The sequence below is a fragment of the Dryas octopetala genome, chromosome 6 (genome assembly GCF_963921425.1).
Source record: "Dryas octopetala chromosome 6, drDryOcto1.1, whole genome shotgun sequence".
Taxonomy (NCBI): domain Eukaryota; kingdom Viridiplantae; phylum Streptophyta; class Magnoliopsida; order Rosales; family Rosaceae; genus Dryas; species Dryas octopetala.
This window is the reverse complement of record NC_141371.1, coordinates 3,872,745-3,890,110: the sequence shown is the minus strand read 5'-3', so window position 1 is coordinate 3,890,110 and position 17,366 is coordinate 3,872,745. Positions and strand designations below refer to the sequence as shown.

The following is a 17,366-nucleotide window of genomic DNA, read 5'->3' as shown; positions in this document are numbered from 1 at the left end:
AGTTGAATGTTGTGTTGGGATTTCTGTGTGTTATATACTTATATATATACCCAGATGAAGTCCAATGGAGACTGGAGGACACGTGTTGGCCATGCAGAGAATCAAGCTGTACTGTAGAACTCTCAACATGGAGGTCCCAGACAAGCAAATAGCCTCGATGGCCAATGACAATGATGTTGCCAACGCAATCTTAGCTGGTCAGTGACCAACAAGTTTTGCAATACTACGTCGTTTTGCTTGCTCAAGAAATTTCCTCCTCATGCCTCTCCATTTTTCTTTTGTTGCCCTTTTCGTCTCCCTTTTGGTTTCGACACTTTACCATGTTTTGTGGGAAGTGGAACTCGTCTTGACCGCTTTTATGTATCATATCAATCACTGTGCTTACTGTGCTTACTGTGCTTCCAAAGGTCCACACGTTTATTTTAATTTTCCTCTTAAATTTTACCCAATAAAGAAAAAATAAATTTAATGAAATTGATTAATCCTTTAACCTTTTCTTTTTGTGTGAATTCAATAATTCATAGAACCATAAACAGCAATGAAAGCAAAATTCTGGTTGTCCACTGTCCAGTCAAGGTCATCTAAAGAAAAGGATACCCTCTCCTCTATTTAAAACAGCCACTTTCCTTTTAAAACAATAGAAAGCTACTACTAAGGTAGAGGCACCATCACCTAACATAAAACCAAGGTTTCCTTTCTTTCCTTTTTTGGCCTTCTTACTAATGGTGAAAAACTCATGATTACCCTTCACTATGAGCTGTCTTTCGCAATATACTTTTGTTTTTCTTCCACCTCTCATCATTTTTACATTAAAAAATTTACTTTTTTTTTTCTTCTTTTTTGCCACAAAAAGAGTTTTATTATCATCAATCTCATTAAAAGAGTTAAAGAAATGAGTTCTGAATACTATTTTAACATGTATATTAATTTAAACCGACAATATGCATGTAAACAAATGTCAAGAGTAAACATCTTTCCATATATAATTTGATTAGATTTCTTTGTTGCAAGATAAATATTGTGCATGAATTACACATGATTATTTACGATAGCTAAACTAAGCTACCAACCCTTATTTTAAAACCCCACATATTTTTTTCCCTTCGGATTTCTCTAGGTTTCATCTTCATGCTATATTTTTTTTTGTATTTTTTGCTCTCTCATTTGTCATGGTGTTCATCACCTTATTGCTACACTATCTCTAACAGTGCTCTCACATTGCCACGCATACATAATTGCATGAAAATTACGAATATTAATTTATTGAAATAGAGGTTGTTGAATGCTAGTTAATTAAGCTCAAATTAGTCATTTCCAAATAGATTTTAAAATGAACGTAGCCGCGAAAAAACAATATATTATAGGAAAATGATATAAACAAGTCGTATTTTTTCGTGTTCATGTTATGTGAAAAATAGCTAAACTCGAACACAACCCGTTAAGCAACAAGTGGAGAAATGCAAACCCAAACACGACCCTCAAAACTAACGTATAACACATACACACTACCCGTTTCACCCGTTAAGGAATTTAATATTGTTAAAAATTGTCACACGTTACACTCATTAGACCTGTTACTTTGCAATGTTTAAACAATATGTGCAAATTAAATGATAATTAGCCTACAAAAAATAAATTGAAATATCTTTATATTTTAATGAGTTTCGTGAGTTAACACGAAAATGACTCGTGTTTTAAAGGGTTCATCCGTTATCAACACGAATCTAATAAAACTCAGTCTGAACATTAAATTTTTTGTACATATTTGTATCATGTTAATAAGTCGTGCAATATTTTGCTAAGTCTACTAAAAAGGTATAAAAAAGAAAATTGGGTAAAAATGCGCGTGGTTTTTGTTCATATATGGAATGTAGTTTTAATCCAACAGCAAAAAATGATAATGCACAACTAAAATGCCAAACTTATGCAAAATTTTGTCATGCCTCTTTTTCACGGACGGGGGGTGGTGGGGAAGCATGAAGGATAATGAAAAGGGTTAAAATTAAAGCAGTGGTACCTTGGTACCTACCTACCTCACTGTCAACCCACTGTCATTGTTGTGAAGGCGTACTGTCTTCAACTGGTTAACTGGTTAACAGGTTAATGTTGATAATGGCGATTAGTATAAAGCTAAGCCACCTCAACATAATTGGTTTGATAGGACTTGTACTGTTGTACAAAACAGATTACACATACTTCCAATTCAAACTAACAGTACAGTGTCAATGTATTCGGACATATCCAAAAATCAAATAATGAGATAATATATGATCATTATTTATTGGTATGATATGACTAAAACATAACTCAGTTGAAAACTACATTTTTCATCTAATTAAAAGGGATGTTGCAGCTTCAAATACTCTCTCCTAAGTCCCTAATAACCACCTAGTAAGTTTAAAAAAAAAAAGCGTTGTGATTGTAAAATTCTTGTTACTATCAAATAAAACCGTCATAAAATTTGTAAAACTCAAATAAACTAAAAAAACAAAAAACAATTTTTTTTGCCTCGGAAAAAACATTCTTTCTTGACCCTTAAATTTCACGAGTCACATTTTCATTATTATTAGAAGTATCAATTTTCTCCTGGCCAAAAAAAGAGAAGTATCAATTTTCTAACACTAAAATGATTGTATGTCGTACAAAGGATATAGAGGAACTCTTTAACAAAAAAAACAAAAAAGGATATAGAGGAACTCAGAATCTGATCCCTTCCTCACATACTTGACAAGACATGAACTTTTTAGCTATGAATGAACACTTCCGTTAATATGGTTAGCCTCCTGATTTAGTGTTTTTATTTTTAGTTTTTGCTTAACAGAGAAGAGCAATTAATATGAAACCAAAATAATTTATAAAATGGCATCAACATTGATCCCTCAATGTCAAACTGGGTGGGGCTCCAGCTCCACGAATAATGGTTGAGACTGAGATTGAGATGCAGGGCAAGGCCACGATTTGACCAGTGTGATCCAAGTTTGTGTACCACCTATTTTATATGGATCCATATATCGATGCAAAAGAAAATTATTAATGTTTTTATGTCTATTAAGGTCTTAAGAAACGAAATAATTCAAAATTCTAGAAACTTGGATTCCCTAAGAAAACCACGACTCACTCAGACAGGTCATATCCAGTCTGAAAATGATCGCTACTTTTTGAATATTTGTTTCAATTACTTGGAATATTCCACCATTTGTGATACACATCCTATTATCCACTTCATTTCAAATTCAATCAAGTAAATTTCGACTTCCCCCTTTTTTCTTTTTCTTTTTTTACATTTTAATCAAATAATTCGAACAGGATGAAATATGAATCAAGGACAACATTCTTATTTAAGTAATGAGTCTAATAACTAATGAGGAAAAGTAACTTTAACCTTAAGGTCCTTAATAAATTAAAAAAAAAAGGAAAAAGTAACAAATTTGATGAACAGAGTAAAAATCACATTAATTATTTATGAATATTTAAGAATAAAGTAAAAGTCACATCAACATGAACATAATTCATATTCATGTCAGGTTCCTGCCGTATTTAAAAAAAAAGAGTCAAGCTGGTATATCTTTTTTTATTTTTTATGTTTAGAATTAGAAACTATTTTATGTCATTTTTAATAATTAAATATTAATTTGTTTCTCAAAAAATTCAATTTTCATATTGAATAAATTTTTTTTTAAAAATAATATTAAACAAGTCATGCTGAACTCATTTCATGTTTGTGTTGTGCTAATGTAGTGATGTGCTTAATAGGCTACAAACTGTAGTCGAATCCATTTAATTACTTGTGTCATATTCATACCGAGTATACAGAGTGGAATGGTAAGATATACGTGCATGCAATGTTAATCATGCCCACAGTTACATGTGTTGTACAATACAATGTTGAAACAATCAAAATATTAAAACACGTACACACAAAGTTGAATGATAAGATATACACACACTATGCCATAAATAAACCAATTATGCCAAATGATTCTTTGGGTGTAACATTGCACTTTAAAATAGCTAGTGATTGATTAGCATTTTGGGAGTGCTTGTAATTGTATTCTTATGAAGCAACTTATACACACATTGTTAATTAGGGGCCAAACTTTTTTTTTTGGGCAAGTGTGAAGAGATTCATTGAAGAGGCACCAAGCCAGGAAAAAACAACAAAAGGGCCAAGGCCCAAAGAAAAAACAAGAGAAAAACAGTCCAAACAAGAGGCCCAACTCAAGAAGAGAAGGTGCAGACTGAGCTAAACAAGAAAAAAAGAAAACACGATAACCCTAATCCTGATACAGGGAGGAGCAGCCGCCGCCAAGACCGAATTCTGTCACCAACCACGCGTGTTCGCAGCGAGATGAGCCACAGCCACAAGCGCACTCCAGCCACAAAATAGCAACCAAAACCCAAACTGAAACCTCGACAAAAGCGCAAAAACCCAAACCAAAACTCACTAGGCAAACACCAAGATCCAAACATCACCTTCCAGAACGGCAAACATGGCCCCTGCAAAATGGAACAACACTGAGAGATGGGTATGTAATGGGGTGACGGGGACGAACCGCACGGCACCCACTGAGACAACTCGCCGAATAGGCGGGTAAGGCAGGAGGAAGATCCATTCAGATTTGGGGTTTGAGGAGTGAGAAGGTTGAAGGAGAGAATGGTAATAGAGGTGAAGTACTGAGGAGGAGAGAGAGGGATGATGGTGTAGGCATGGAAATCTAGGGATTCAAAATGTGGGTTGCAGGAGAAAGGATTAGGAGATAAAAGAGAAAGAGTAAAGGGTAAAATAGCTCCCAAAGAAGAGAGAGGAGCTCCCATTAACAGGAGAGCAGCTGAGACAGAACTCAGGGAAGGAACACCCATTTCGGGTGGAAAACAAAGGAAAGAGAGAAGGGGCAGGAGGGAGAGGGACAGAGGAGCACCCCTCTCCCTCCTGAAGCTTGCTGGTGTGTGGAGGAGAGAGAACAGAGGTTTTTTGTTTCACAAAACTACATAACACGAATTAGGGGCCAAACTTAACTTGAGCCATTTATCCACACTTAAATTAGTCCATTGAACTAACATTATCAAGGACCTTGGGCTATTAAAACTGTAGACATCAAATTGACAAAAAAAAAAAAACAAAGGGTAGACATCAAATTGACCAAATTCAAAATCCAATCATCCAAAGCTTTGGTGGGGATTATTAACTCAGGTGTACAACATTTTTACCCCTACATATTAATAGTAAAAATTAGCTTGACATCACCCATGACCCATGAAATATACGGGTTTGGGATGGCCCACTGGCCCAAATAATGAAAATATGGGCCTCCCCAGAAAGTGCTCTGTATTGGGCTCGTAATGAGGAAACAGTTTTGGGCCGTTGGATACAAAGTATCCAAAACAAAAAAATTAAAAAAAGGAAAAATAAAAGGAGTCTTCGTCCATTGTCTATCGTCTTTCGTCTCTGTGACTGTGTAGGTAAAGCTGAGAAGAGAGAGTTTGATAGCTGAGAGTTGAAGATGTCGCTGGTGTGGATGGAAGCACTGCTACCGCTTGGAATCATAGCAGGAATGCTTTGTGCTATGGGAAATGCTCAATATTACCTTCACAGAGCCGCTCATGGCCGGGTATAGATCCAATTCCAATCTCCCTCCCTCTCTCTCTCTCTCTCTCTCTCTCTCTCTCTTTGTAAAATTGAAATTGAAATTCATATGAATCTGATTTTGAAATTTTTGATATTTGAATTTTTGGCAGCCGAAGCACATCGGCAACGACATGTGGGACGTGGCCATGGAAAGAAGGGACAAGAAGCTCGTTGAGCAGGCCTCTTCTCCTGCTCAAAATTAGTCTGTCTCTTCCGGTACTCTTCTTCTTTGGATTTAGGGTTTCGATTTTGTGACGGCTATTTCGATTTGGGGATTTTGTTTGTTTGTTTGTTTGTCTGTTTTGATTAACGATAATCGGGAACTTTCTTGCTTGGTTTTACTGTATTGAGGTTAAATCTGACTTAATAGTTTCTGAGGTAATGATATTGTTTCAAGCTGAATGCTAACCTACAAATTAAGCTGACTTATTTGGATGATGAATTTGACTAATACATGGATCCTGTATGAGATGGGTCAAACTGAAGCTATAGAGGTCATGGTTCATAAATTTATGTTTTGAGTATAGAGGTTTTGAGAAACCTATGATAGATGGGATTGTATCATGTGAGATCGAGAGATTGAGCTACTACAAAAGAATTGGAAGAGATTTGTCAAGTCTGTAATTTTTAGGGATAAGGAATTGTCAAATGATCAATTAGTGTGGGACAGCAAATTACTGGATGCATCATGTGAAGTTATACAGATCCATATCCAGATTCACAGGTGATACAGAGCTGCAGTTGATTTATAGAGCTTGTTTGGTTTCATTTGGGGGCCTTGTCTAGAATATTTATATGGGGAAACTTAATAAGTGAATTTCTTACTTTGCGTATATTACTTTTTCTTTGCCCTGATAGGAACACCAGTCTTTGTTTAACTTTCTGGTACAGCATAGCCTTTGATCACAGCTTGGGATCCGAAACCATGATTATAGGAGTTGATTGATATATGTTTTCAACTAAAACTGGATTTGAAAAATTAATGTGATTAGGAAGTTTCATTGAGAGTTGCTTTCCAGGTATTCCTATGCATCCTAGTTCATGTGGGAGCCGCAGGAGCCCATAACATAATTTGATGTTGGGAAGTGTCAAAATCTTTACCTGCCCCTAAACACAAATCCAATGGTCCCAGATCTTGTATGAAAAATTTATAGTACTCCAGAAATTTTATAGTTACAAACTCATTTATGGTTTTTATGAGAACAACTTTAGTGATTTCATGGTGCAAGAGCCTAGCTCTTAAAGAGAGAAAGAGATGTTTAAAGGACTGCATGCAAATGTATGAACTAATGTCCTCTCTTGAGGAATAATTTTCATGCTTACATAAACCCTTTATCTATAGGTTCTACCAGAGAGGAGCTAACTACCAACTCTAATTCCTCATTTGGAGTTGATGATTATCTAATCTAAAATTATGAGATAAAACTTCTCCTCCCAGTTTGATAATGCTCCTGTCTTAATAGGATCTTATCTGGTGGAGCTCCAACCAAGGTGGAGCATAAGCATATCCAATTGTAATGAGTCATGTCCACTGTGGGCATGCTCATTGGGTCGGGTCTTAGGTTTAAGTTCCAGCATAGTCTTTTTAGCAGTTTTTCCTTTGCATGGAATCAAAGTTTATAAGTTTTAAGGATATTAGAAAGGAATTTGGTGGTAGTATGCTATTGTGTTTGGAAGAGTATCAGAAACTTTATTGCTTTTAGAAGTTCCGTTATGACTATATAAATACACACACACACACACACACACACACACACACACACACACACACACACACACACACACACACACACACACACATATATATGGATATTGAATTGAAATATATACCCCTCTAATCCTCTGAGAATTCTCTCCCTGCACTATGTTCAGTTTTTGTCAAAATGATTTCCCTCTATGTTCTTCACACTCTTATCTATTTTGTTTTTCTTACGTTCTTATTTGCTTGCTCCCTATTGCACCTATCTGCATTAACCTAGTAATATTTTTGTCCAATTTTGGAGGACTGAAAAGTGCAGGCTACATCATATGTTTCGCAAGAATCAAATTATCCTTAGTAGAGGACCCTCTTAAAATTTTAACTCAACAGGGCCCTGTCATAAGGAGCCTAGGGCATGTGCATGTGCATGTGCATGTGCATGCATATGATTCGAATATCTTGACTATGAAGCTGATGATATTGTGGTGCAAACTGCAGGAACCTTTGTGAATGGAATCTTGAGGAGGAATAAAGTCATCATCCCATTCTGAAGGAGCCTAGGGCAACTCCAATCCCAAATCTTTTCATTGTATGTGAATTTGCCTAAGCTGTTAAACCGTTCATAGAAAAATTTATGTACTCCAGTGATCTTACTTTTGTAATGTTAACTTTTGGAGATGAGTTGTTTGCTTGAGCTTTGTGTGGTTCGGGAAATGTTCGACTGTCATGCGTTTATTTCTGGAATGATAGGCGCTCAGTTTAATATGGATTCCAAAGAGTAAACAACTTATTGTGGAACTTTTATGATCTAATATGAAGATTTAACACACACACACACCCAAAAAAAGAAATCAGTCGTGTGGTTGAATTTGCAGTATGTGTGGGTAGAAACGAATTTTAATGAGGAAATTAGTGCTAGTGTGTGTGCTACCGATTTTATCATCCACATTCCAAGCAGAGTATTTACTATTTACAGTAGGTGGGCAGATTTACTATTTACAGTAGATGGGCATATCTGCTCCATAAGCAGATAATCGGTTCGATATTCAAACTCTGCCTGATAACTAATTCATTTTCACTTTCTACATTAATGGGTAACCATAATTTTCTTACTTTCTTTTGTTTTTTTCCCTGATATGAATTATGGTCCTAGTGCTTCTTGCAGAAAGTCATTTGAAAATAGTTTGTGAGCAAAATGGTATCTTCATTAATTTGATGATTGAGTCACTACCACCCCTTGTACCAAGACATTCTTGATTTCGTCTTTTTTTTTTAATAAATGGTGTGTTAATTGTGTTGTTACCATTTATTACAAAGAGGGATGATTATGTCTGTCGTGAAAATTGAATATAAATATTAAATATAATGATGATGCTGTAGAAAGTTGATATATTTTCACCTTGCTAGTTACTCTTCTCTGCAAACAAATTCAAGTGGAGGAAGATTTGAGGAAGAAAGTGGGTGAAGACCCCAAATCCCTTGATATGAAACGTGGAGCTGGAAACTATGATAGATGTACCTTCTGGCTTCTGGTGGTGCTTCACAGTTCACACTGATTCCCCAACACCCCACTTCTTGCATTTGCTCATATGTGCGCTGTTGGGTGCCATTATTGTTTATTTAATGCTTCTACTAATTTATTTTATTTTGATCGCATTAAAAACAAACCGAGGAACAAACAAACGAATATATAATTCCAATTTCCAATTAATACAGACCTTTCCATCTGAATTCTTAAAAAAAGAAAAAAAAGAAGAGAGAGAGAGAACAACCAGTTTAATATCCATTTGCTTTCTGGCGACTTAGGTCCACGTAGTAGAATATTAATATATAATTTTTGTTTTCCGTTCCATAAAAATGTTAGGTGGAGGGCAAGACAAGCACAGTTGACAGCACTTGAACAAGGAAATGACAAAAGTACCAAAATTTTGGACGTGGCAGAAAAAGTCGAATTCCTCAACCATTCGCGGTCTGAAAGCTCTCTGCCCAAAGTGTGTGATTGTTTGGTTTATTTCCTCCCAAACAAGGTTACAACACTCAACATAAGATTCTGTTGAGTGTTGGCAATTGACATGAGCATCCATACCAAGCCATATGAGTACCTGGACAACAAGTAGAACTGCTTAGATATAATAAAGCCTGTGTGTGCTTCACCTCGACAATAGAAACGCCATAGCATTCTATTGCCAGTGTATAACTCTTTGTGTCGGTCTCCTTCATCATGTACAACATTAAGAATAGAGAAATATTAGCTATCATAAAGCTTGTGTGTGCTTCACCTCCATTGCCATACCAAGCTGTGCATGATCAAATTCTCATCATTGTTACTACATGATCTCCAAGTAACATTCTTTGGACTCAATTAGAAAACAATTGAAAAGAGGGTGTCAATGAAACTTATAATTTCTTGTCAATGAAACAACTAAATTCATCACATATAGAATCACTTTGGGCTAAAATTCACAGTTCACAGCACAATGAATCATAGTAACTATCAGTGAGTGACAATAGATTTACACAAAAATCCTAGATTACCCACGGTGACACAAAGAATCTACCAAGAACAAACAAAGAGGAGAAGGAGAGACACCACCAAAAAAAGGTGTGATTAGATGAATTTCTGAATACAGGAATTGAACATTGAATATGAATAGTGGTTGGAATTTGGAAGAAGTGGGAGCTTGTACAAAATGGTGAGACTCAAGGCACATATTCACTCTCAATGGTCGGTTGTGTTCGAGTAACCATTGCTGCAGGTGCTTTTGTATCCCCAACTGGGGTCATATGCAAGGCTTCTCCTATATCTGCAGCCTTCTCCATCTGTTGCAAATTCTTCCTTTCCTTGTACTTGTGCACCCACAGTACCAAGAATGACAACAATGCCAACAATGCTAATCCACCCAGCACAGACCCAACAACTATCCACACTTTTGCCTTATTCTTCTTCTTCTTCTTTCCTCCACCACTAGGCATTGGTGCTACATTTGGACTTCCAACAGGGGCAGGACTAGGAGAGACTGGTGCTGGAGAAGGAGCAATGGACTCGACGGCTATAGAGAAGTGCCCCTGTTGGATTGTTGAACATATGTTGCCTGATACCACATTGCTCAAATTGACAGAACCATCTAAATCAAATGAAACGCACTTTGCCACAGTCCCAACAGGGGTCGGTTTCACATCCTGGAATTTGATCATTATGGGATCACCCGATGCCCTGATATCTAATTCAGGTAAATTTTTCGCTGACAAGTTGGAAGCATCATAAGCAAGAAGACCCAGCACAGGAGCTAAGTAAGAGTAACCTGGTAATGGGTAATACACCATTGACCAATTGCCTAAGTTTTGGTACACCAAAACAAGCCTCTGCACATAAGGACTCTCAGTGACACCTGGGGGGATCTCAAACTCCTTGTACATTTTAACACCTCTTCTGTATAAGCTACCACTTCTGAGCCTCATAGCTGCAATCTGAATTCCAGTCAAATTCGAAGGAACAACCCCATCATACGGAATGCCAGTCTTGGGATGAACAAAAGCCCTGTAAGCATAATCTTGAAGAAGATTATCAAGAGCAGTTGCTGAGCCTCTTGAAGATTGTGCAGAGAGATCCGGCAGCTGCGAGAACCATACTACAATGAACAGCATCGCGAGACTTCGGAAAAGAAGCCCCATCGATGCCTTGAAGCTTTGAAACTCAGCACAATGCTACTCAAACCAACTTGGTAAAATCCCAACTCCCAGAGGATATACGAAGTTCACAGAGGTGTAACTATTTATAACACACCTGGATCCAAAGAATGATAACGGAAATGTGCAATAAATTTCTTGGAATTAAGCCTCAAAATCGCAGGTCTTAGACTTGTAAATCCACACTTGGAGGCATCAACCACATTTATCTCCAATTAATAGAAGCAACGGATACAAGATAAAGAAAAACTATACTGTCAGCCCTCAGAGTAGAGAGTGTGAGAGTGTGAGTATAAAGCGACTTTGAAGGTCTCAACGGTTGCAACCCTTATGCCTTCTTCAGATTGCTTTTCCCTTTTGGAATCCTTGTCAAAGAAGCTCTCTCAAAGACTCAAAGAGTTTTGCTTGCGAATCTTCTTTAGCTCAAAAGGAATTAAAACCCAGATTCTTCACCATAAACCCCATAAACGAATTAAATTGAAATTTAAAGCAAGCAAGAAACTCTTCCAACCTCCTCTTTCTTCTTCAAACGGTCAAAAAATAAGCTTCGCGATTATTACGGTTCCTAAAATTAACAAAAAAAATACCGCAGATTCAGTATCAAGATCAAGAACCCAGGTGGAGATTTTAGCAGGGGCAGCTAAATACCTGATCTCTGTAAGGATACAACTGGAGGGTCTCAGTACAAAGCCCTAAATCTTGAGCTTTCTTGCCAACTGAGGAAGAAGAAGAAGGAGAAGAAGAGCAGAGCATGCAGCTCAAAAACCCACAATGAAATGCAAATTCAGACCCAGAATTAGCCACCAAAAAGCGCGTGAGAAGCCGATGCACTTCAAGAATCTCATCATTGAATTCGCTGGTAAAGATCACAGTAGTAAATGGCTCACAACAACCCCACAGATACAAGTAGGTGTGAGAGAATCAGAGCTTTAATGGGGTCCTCCAAAGGGTCTGCATTTTGCTAAATCTGAAGGAAAACACAGAGAAAGAGAGAGAGATATAGTTTTACTTTCACTGTGTGATGGCTCCGGAATCGACTCGAGGATCAAAGAGAAGAAGGAAAGAAACTAATTACCGGGTTTGTAGTAGATTTGTTTCTTTAGCGAAAGAAAGGGTTGGATATTTATTTGGTGAAAGATTCACTGTGAAAGCGAAGCAGAGTGATCTTTGCAGAGTTTGAAGCCCAAATTTTAGAACAACAAAATCAAAATGGGGAAGGACCGAAGGACTAAGGAGATATTAGCTAGATAAGCTCCTCAAGATTTAGATGATAGCCAGCAGAGAGAGACGTACTGGTGGAAGTGAAGCGAAACAAAAAGACAGAAAGAAAGAGTTAGAAAAATAAAAACACCAAAACAACCAAAAATTGATAGTTTTTAATTATGGATTAACATTTTAATTATATAATAGATTTTTTTATTAAAGGGTCATATTATTTTGTTTTTTTTTTGACCAATGGGGCAATGGGTCTTATTATTTTGTTACATTGTATCAGAATGTGTCATTTACAGGTGTGTATTAAACACTTCGAGTCTTTGACAAAACATTAAACCCCACCTTAATTCTCCTTCCTTCTTTCTTTTTTTGTGTTCACATTATTGCCCTTTTTGCTTCACCTTGTTGACCAATGCGTCTGTGACTCTGTTGCTCAGTCTCTGTGTTACAACAATGTGAACCCACGTTTTGGGTCCAATAAAAATACCCACAAAAATAAAACACCGAATGACTTCATTTAAAAAGGGAAAAGAGCCAAGTGAACTTATTGAACCTCACAGGCCATGTTAGCTATTAAAGTGGACACATGTGAACATATGGGCTGGGGATGGGATCATTTGTATGAAGTTATGAACCACCACAAGGCACCAAAGTTTTAAAAAGTGCTTCAAACTTACAGGCAATTTAGATTTTGTTTGAAAAGTTCAACCTTGTTGAGTTCGGTGTGTTCTTGTTAGTGAGCAAAGGATGGATAGTTATAGTTGATTCTTTGATCTTATGAAACAGTCATGTGTGTAACTTTTATCTCATTGTAGTCTAATTTAGCCAAATTCTCCTGCTTTAGTAAGAAATCCACTAGATCGATCCATTTCCATTGGTCAATAAAAACATTTAAGAAATAGTCAAAAGAGAAAATGAACCCAATTTGGATTTGGTTCAATCATCAAGTTCATGAATGTGAAGAGACCAAACAACAAAACAATGTTATTGTGCAAATCAATTTGAAGTGATTTTCAATACACCTAGGGAGGCGATTTTAGCACCTATCATACATTTGTTTGGAAACAACTTCATCTTTTTTACAAAACCATAATTGCAAAATAATTAAAAAAAATTGAAAAAGAAAAAAAAATCATGTATGAGAAGAAAAATGAACTGTGAAAATTGTTTCCCTACTCTTGAGAATTGCGGTAAAAAATGAGTTATGTACACTTATACCCTCTGAGGTTTATCATCTTTTCGCATACACTACATGAGGTTTAAAAAAGTATACATACACTCATTGAGATTTCAAAATTATTGCATATAATCCCTGCAAGAGAAAACAATAAATAAACAAAAAAGAAAATATTTGTATTGAAGTTGAACCTTACACAATGAGTAATTTTATTAGGTTATTTCACCTCTTAGTATACATTTTTGCATACTTTTTTATTATTTTTTGTTTCATTATAAGGGGTTATATGCAATAATTTTAAAATATCAAAAGGTGTATGTGTAATTTTTGAAACCCCATGAGGTGTATGTGAAAAGACGATAAATCCCAGGGAGTATAAGTGTAATTAATTTCTAAAAAAATATTAACTATAATGTATAATTTTTTTATTTAATAAGAAAATTAGTCTGTTTTGTAGAACTCTTGAAAAGAGCATAAATAGTGTGACATGTTGAGTCAAGATTTGTTGTTTCATCTTCTATTGAAATGCCATGCGGAACCTTGACTATCATAGTATCAATAATTTAAACCTAATTTATTATAATAAAAAATCAATCCAATTTTGTCCTTGAATTAGTTTCACAAAATAGATTAGGATCTCCGAAAACCAAAATAAAAAAATCATTAAAAAAAAAAAATGGTAAACTTTACAAAAAAATTATCTCACCACACCTAGTTACTCTCGACACCCACACCAAAGTCTTAAAAGTCACTTTTACTCAAGTCACTCCCACATTATTCTCAAAATAAATTTATATATATTTTATTTCCTCAAACCGTAGGGACATTCCAAACCCCATAAAGACACCTAGAAAGAAATAAAAATCCAAATAAGAAAAAAACCACAAGGAGTTTTCTATATATGGCTTCTGAGATTGTCAAATACACAAGCCAGCTCATATGATCTGACACATTTTCTGTAATGATGCAACTTGGGTCCACACTCTACAGACCCCAAATGCTAAAGTACTCCGCGCGCGCACATGACCTACAATCCAGCATCCTAATAGGAGCGAGAAAGATAGGCATGAAAGGTGTGGACTGAAATGAAATAGTGGTAAGTGGGATGTAAAGCAAAACCGGGTCCGGGGTGATTGAGTAAGTGTGCAATGACCAAATCGCCCCTGTGAAATACAGCAATTTCATTTTCTATGTGCTGGAGCCAAATTTGCACCAGGCGCAATTTAGAAGCTTCTAATGACCAAATTACAGAAGGGCCACTTTGTCGCTATTGGTTGCTCGTGATGTGGTGGCGTTGCTAGCATTGCGTGTGTGATATGAAAGAAGGGCCACTTTGTTGTTTGTTGTCCTCCTCTTGGGCCCATGTTCCCCAGGTGTCCAATCAGCTGTTTGTTGCCCAACTTCTTCAAATTACTGATTTGCCCTTTTCATTTATAATTTTCCTTTGTTAAATATGTGCGGAGGTTTAAGTATTGGATTAAGTTGGTATTTAACTTGAAGACTTACAATTAACACTTAACCATCAAGCCCTTTAGGTGCATGTGAGATTGTTTATCGATCAAATGGTCCTTTTAAACACTTAGAAGCTCTTGAACTGCTGAAAATTGGAGAATTCAACTTAAATTCGAGTCCACATCGTAAAATAAAATACTTTGTCTTAATAAAATAAAATAAAATTACTGCTCAAACCATCCTTGGGCTTATAGAAGAGCCATTCCCGCACCTCAAACTATGAAGATTAATTATTTTGTTCTTATTGTTTTGTTGATCCACGTGTGAGTTGCATAAATTATGAAAGGAGCATAAATATACTTTTTTTTTTTTGTGAGATAATTCGATATAGATTTATGCATTGAAATAATAGTTTGACTCAGTACCCTTTTTTTAAGGGTTAAATTTTGAATATAAATGACTATCTGAGACAATTAATGGTTGGATTTAATTTAATGAATCAATAAATTATTAATTTTAATATATACAAATTTAATCTAGCGATATTTATACAATATCCCTTATGATTATTTAAAATTTATCATTCATTTTAAAAACTTCCATGGTTGACTTTTGGAAAGCAATGTACAATAAGTTATATTGGGAGTTGGGACCCTATAAGAATGTATAGCAGCCCCCAGATATTAGCATCTTAATTCTCATATAAAGTGGGCTCAGATAAATACAATAAATTGAAGCAACTTCTGATGGGCCATGTCTAAGTATCGTTTGCTTTACTTCACAAGTATCCGTAGAGCATAGGCTGGTAATTGGGCTTCTACAAATTTCAGTAGAGGGTGGCCCAAAAGATCAGTAGCATCTATCAGATGGTAACAGGCCCTCTCATGCATGTATCTTGATTTTGGCCCAAAGCCTAAAACCAAACCATGATGCTGATGATGACGGAGAGATCAATCAAGGGTGGGGCCCAAGAGCTATTTCATGTGGTTTGGATGTCCATATCAATGCATGCTTGCACTTGGAGTAGCCTAACACAATAATATTGCCATTGTTTTTTGTCTTTCCTTTTCGTATGTGTGAGTGAGGAAGTGAGGAGTGTATATAACTGTTGTGTTTGTCTCCATCATCCAAAATGGGATATCAGATAAACTTAATTAAGGTCAAAATAATAAGAAGTAATTCAAAAGATTCACTTAACAACTCAAGCTTCATAACTTAACAATCTAATTTATTAAAGAGGTGCCCTTAAATCAGATTTTAATGAATTTTAAAATCCATCAAAATTCAAAGAAAATAATTAAAATTCTTATGTAATCCATTATGTGCAAGCAAATCCATTAAATTTCATCTAAATCTATTTTAAAAAATTTAATAAATGCACATGAAAAGTCAAGGATCTCACTTTTATAGTTTACTTGGAGGCTTGGAGCTCATAAAATCCGAGCATGTGTTAGATCATAGGTCACGTGAGAGAAATAGGCATAATCAAATACATACGCTCGTGATAGAGGATATTTTTTTATGAGCAAATTACAATTTAGTACTTCAACTTTATATGTTGTTTCAATTTAGTACCCCAACTTTAAAACCTTGCAAAAAAGTACCTCAACTTTCATTTTGTGTCAAAATAGTACCTCCGTTAGTTTTTCTGTCAAAATAGCAGGGGTATTTTCGTCTTTTCCTTAAATTTAAAAAATAATAAATTTTTTTTGAATAAAAAATAATAATTTTTTTTTTAATAAACAAATTTAAAAAATTAAAAAAAAAATTAAAAAAATAAAAAAAAAAAATTTTTTGGGTAAGGGGTGCAGGGCGGGGAGGGGAAGGGAGGGGCTGGGGCTGGGATGTGCGACGGGGGTTGGGGCTGGGGGGTGCAACGGGGCTGGGCGGAGGGGCAGGGGTGTGCGACGGGGGTTGGGGCTGGGGGAGGGGGTGCGACGGGACTGGGTGGGGGGAGGGGTGGGTCGGGCAGAGAGAGGGGGAGTGGGTGGGGGTGGGCTGGGGATGGGCTGGGGAGGAGGGGAGGGCAGGGAGGGGGGACGGGGGCTGGGATGTGCAACGGGGCTGGGCGGAGGGGCAGGGGTGTGCGACGGGGGTTGGGGCTGGGGGAGGGGGTGCGACGCGACTGGGGTGGGGGGAGGGGTGGGTCGGGCAGAGAGAGGGGGAGTGGGTGGGGGTGGGCTGGGGATGGGCTGGGGAGGAGGGGAGGGCAGGGAGGGGGCGGGCTGGGGAGGGGAGGGGAAGGGAGGGTGGGGGCTGGCTGGGGAGGGGAAGGGAGAGGCTGGTTGGGGAGGGGAGGGGTGGGGGTGGGGGTGGGGGCGGGGGGGGAGGGAACCAAATTTTTTTTTTAATTTTAATTATTTTAAAATAATTATTTTAAAAATTTTTTTTATTTTAAATTTTTTTTATTCAAAAAAAATTATTATTTTTTAAATTTAAGGAAAAGACGAAAATACCCCTGCTATTTTGACAGAAAAATTAACGGAGGTACTATTTTGACACAAAATAAA

General features: G+C 36.7%; 2 protein-coding genes across 3 annotated transcripts; one reads left to right on the top strand and one right to left on the bottom strand.

The window, feature by feature from the left end:
• The first annotated feature begins 5,421 nt into the window (after positions 1-5,421).
• On the top strand, positions 5,422-8,090 carry LOC147281269 (NADH dehydrogenase ubiquinone 1 alpha subcomplex subunit). The gene is made up of 3 exons (XM_086247650.1): positions 5,422-5,609; positions 5,737-5,842; positions 7,824-8,090. Exons 1-2 carry the CDS (start codon positions 5,502-5,504, stop codon positions 5,827-5,829), a joined length of 201 nt encoding a protein of 66 aa, XP_086103776.1. The 5' UTR covers positions 5,422-5,501; the 3' UTR covers positions 5,830-5,842; positions 7,824-8,090.
• Positions 8,091-9,217: 1,127 nt separating this feature from the next.
• Positions 9,218-12,305, bottom strand: LOC147281268 (transmembrane protein, putative (DUF1191)). Of its 2 annotated transcripts, XM_086247206.1 has the most exons (3): positions 12,088-12,305; positions 11,661-11,979; positions 9,218-11,577 (listed from the first exon to the last, which is right to left on the bottom strand). In XM_086247206.1, the coding sequence occupies exon 3, from the start codon at positions 10,995-10,997 to the stop codon at positions 10,026-10,028; it is 972 nt and encodes a 323-aa protein (XP_086103332.1). In that variant the 5' UTR covers positions 10,998-11,577; positions 11,661-11,979; positions 12,088-12,305; the 3' UTR covers positions 9,218-10,025. The 2 variants fall into 2 exon arrangements, with proteins under 2 accessions (XP_086103332.1, XP_086103331.1); XM_086247205.1 differs by having other exon boundaries at positions 11,661-12,305.
• Positions 12,306-17,366: the final 5,061 nt, after the last annotated feature.

Coding starts and splice junctions, on each gene's coding strand:
- LOC147281269 (XM_086247650.1), top strand. CDS start 5,502: ATGTCGCTGGTGTGGATGGAAGCACTGCTACCGCTTGGAATCATAGCA. Junction 5,610..5,736: donor ACAGAGCCGCTCATGGCCGG/GTATAGATCCAA, acceptor AATTTTTGGCAG/CCGAAGCACATCGGCAACGA.
- LOC147281268 (XM_086247205.1), bottom strand. CDS start 10,997: ATGGGGCTTCTTTTCCGAAGTCTCGCGATGCTGTTCATTGTAGTATGG.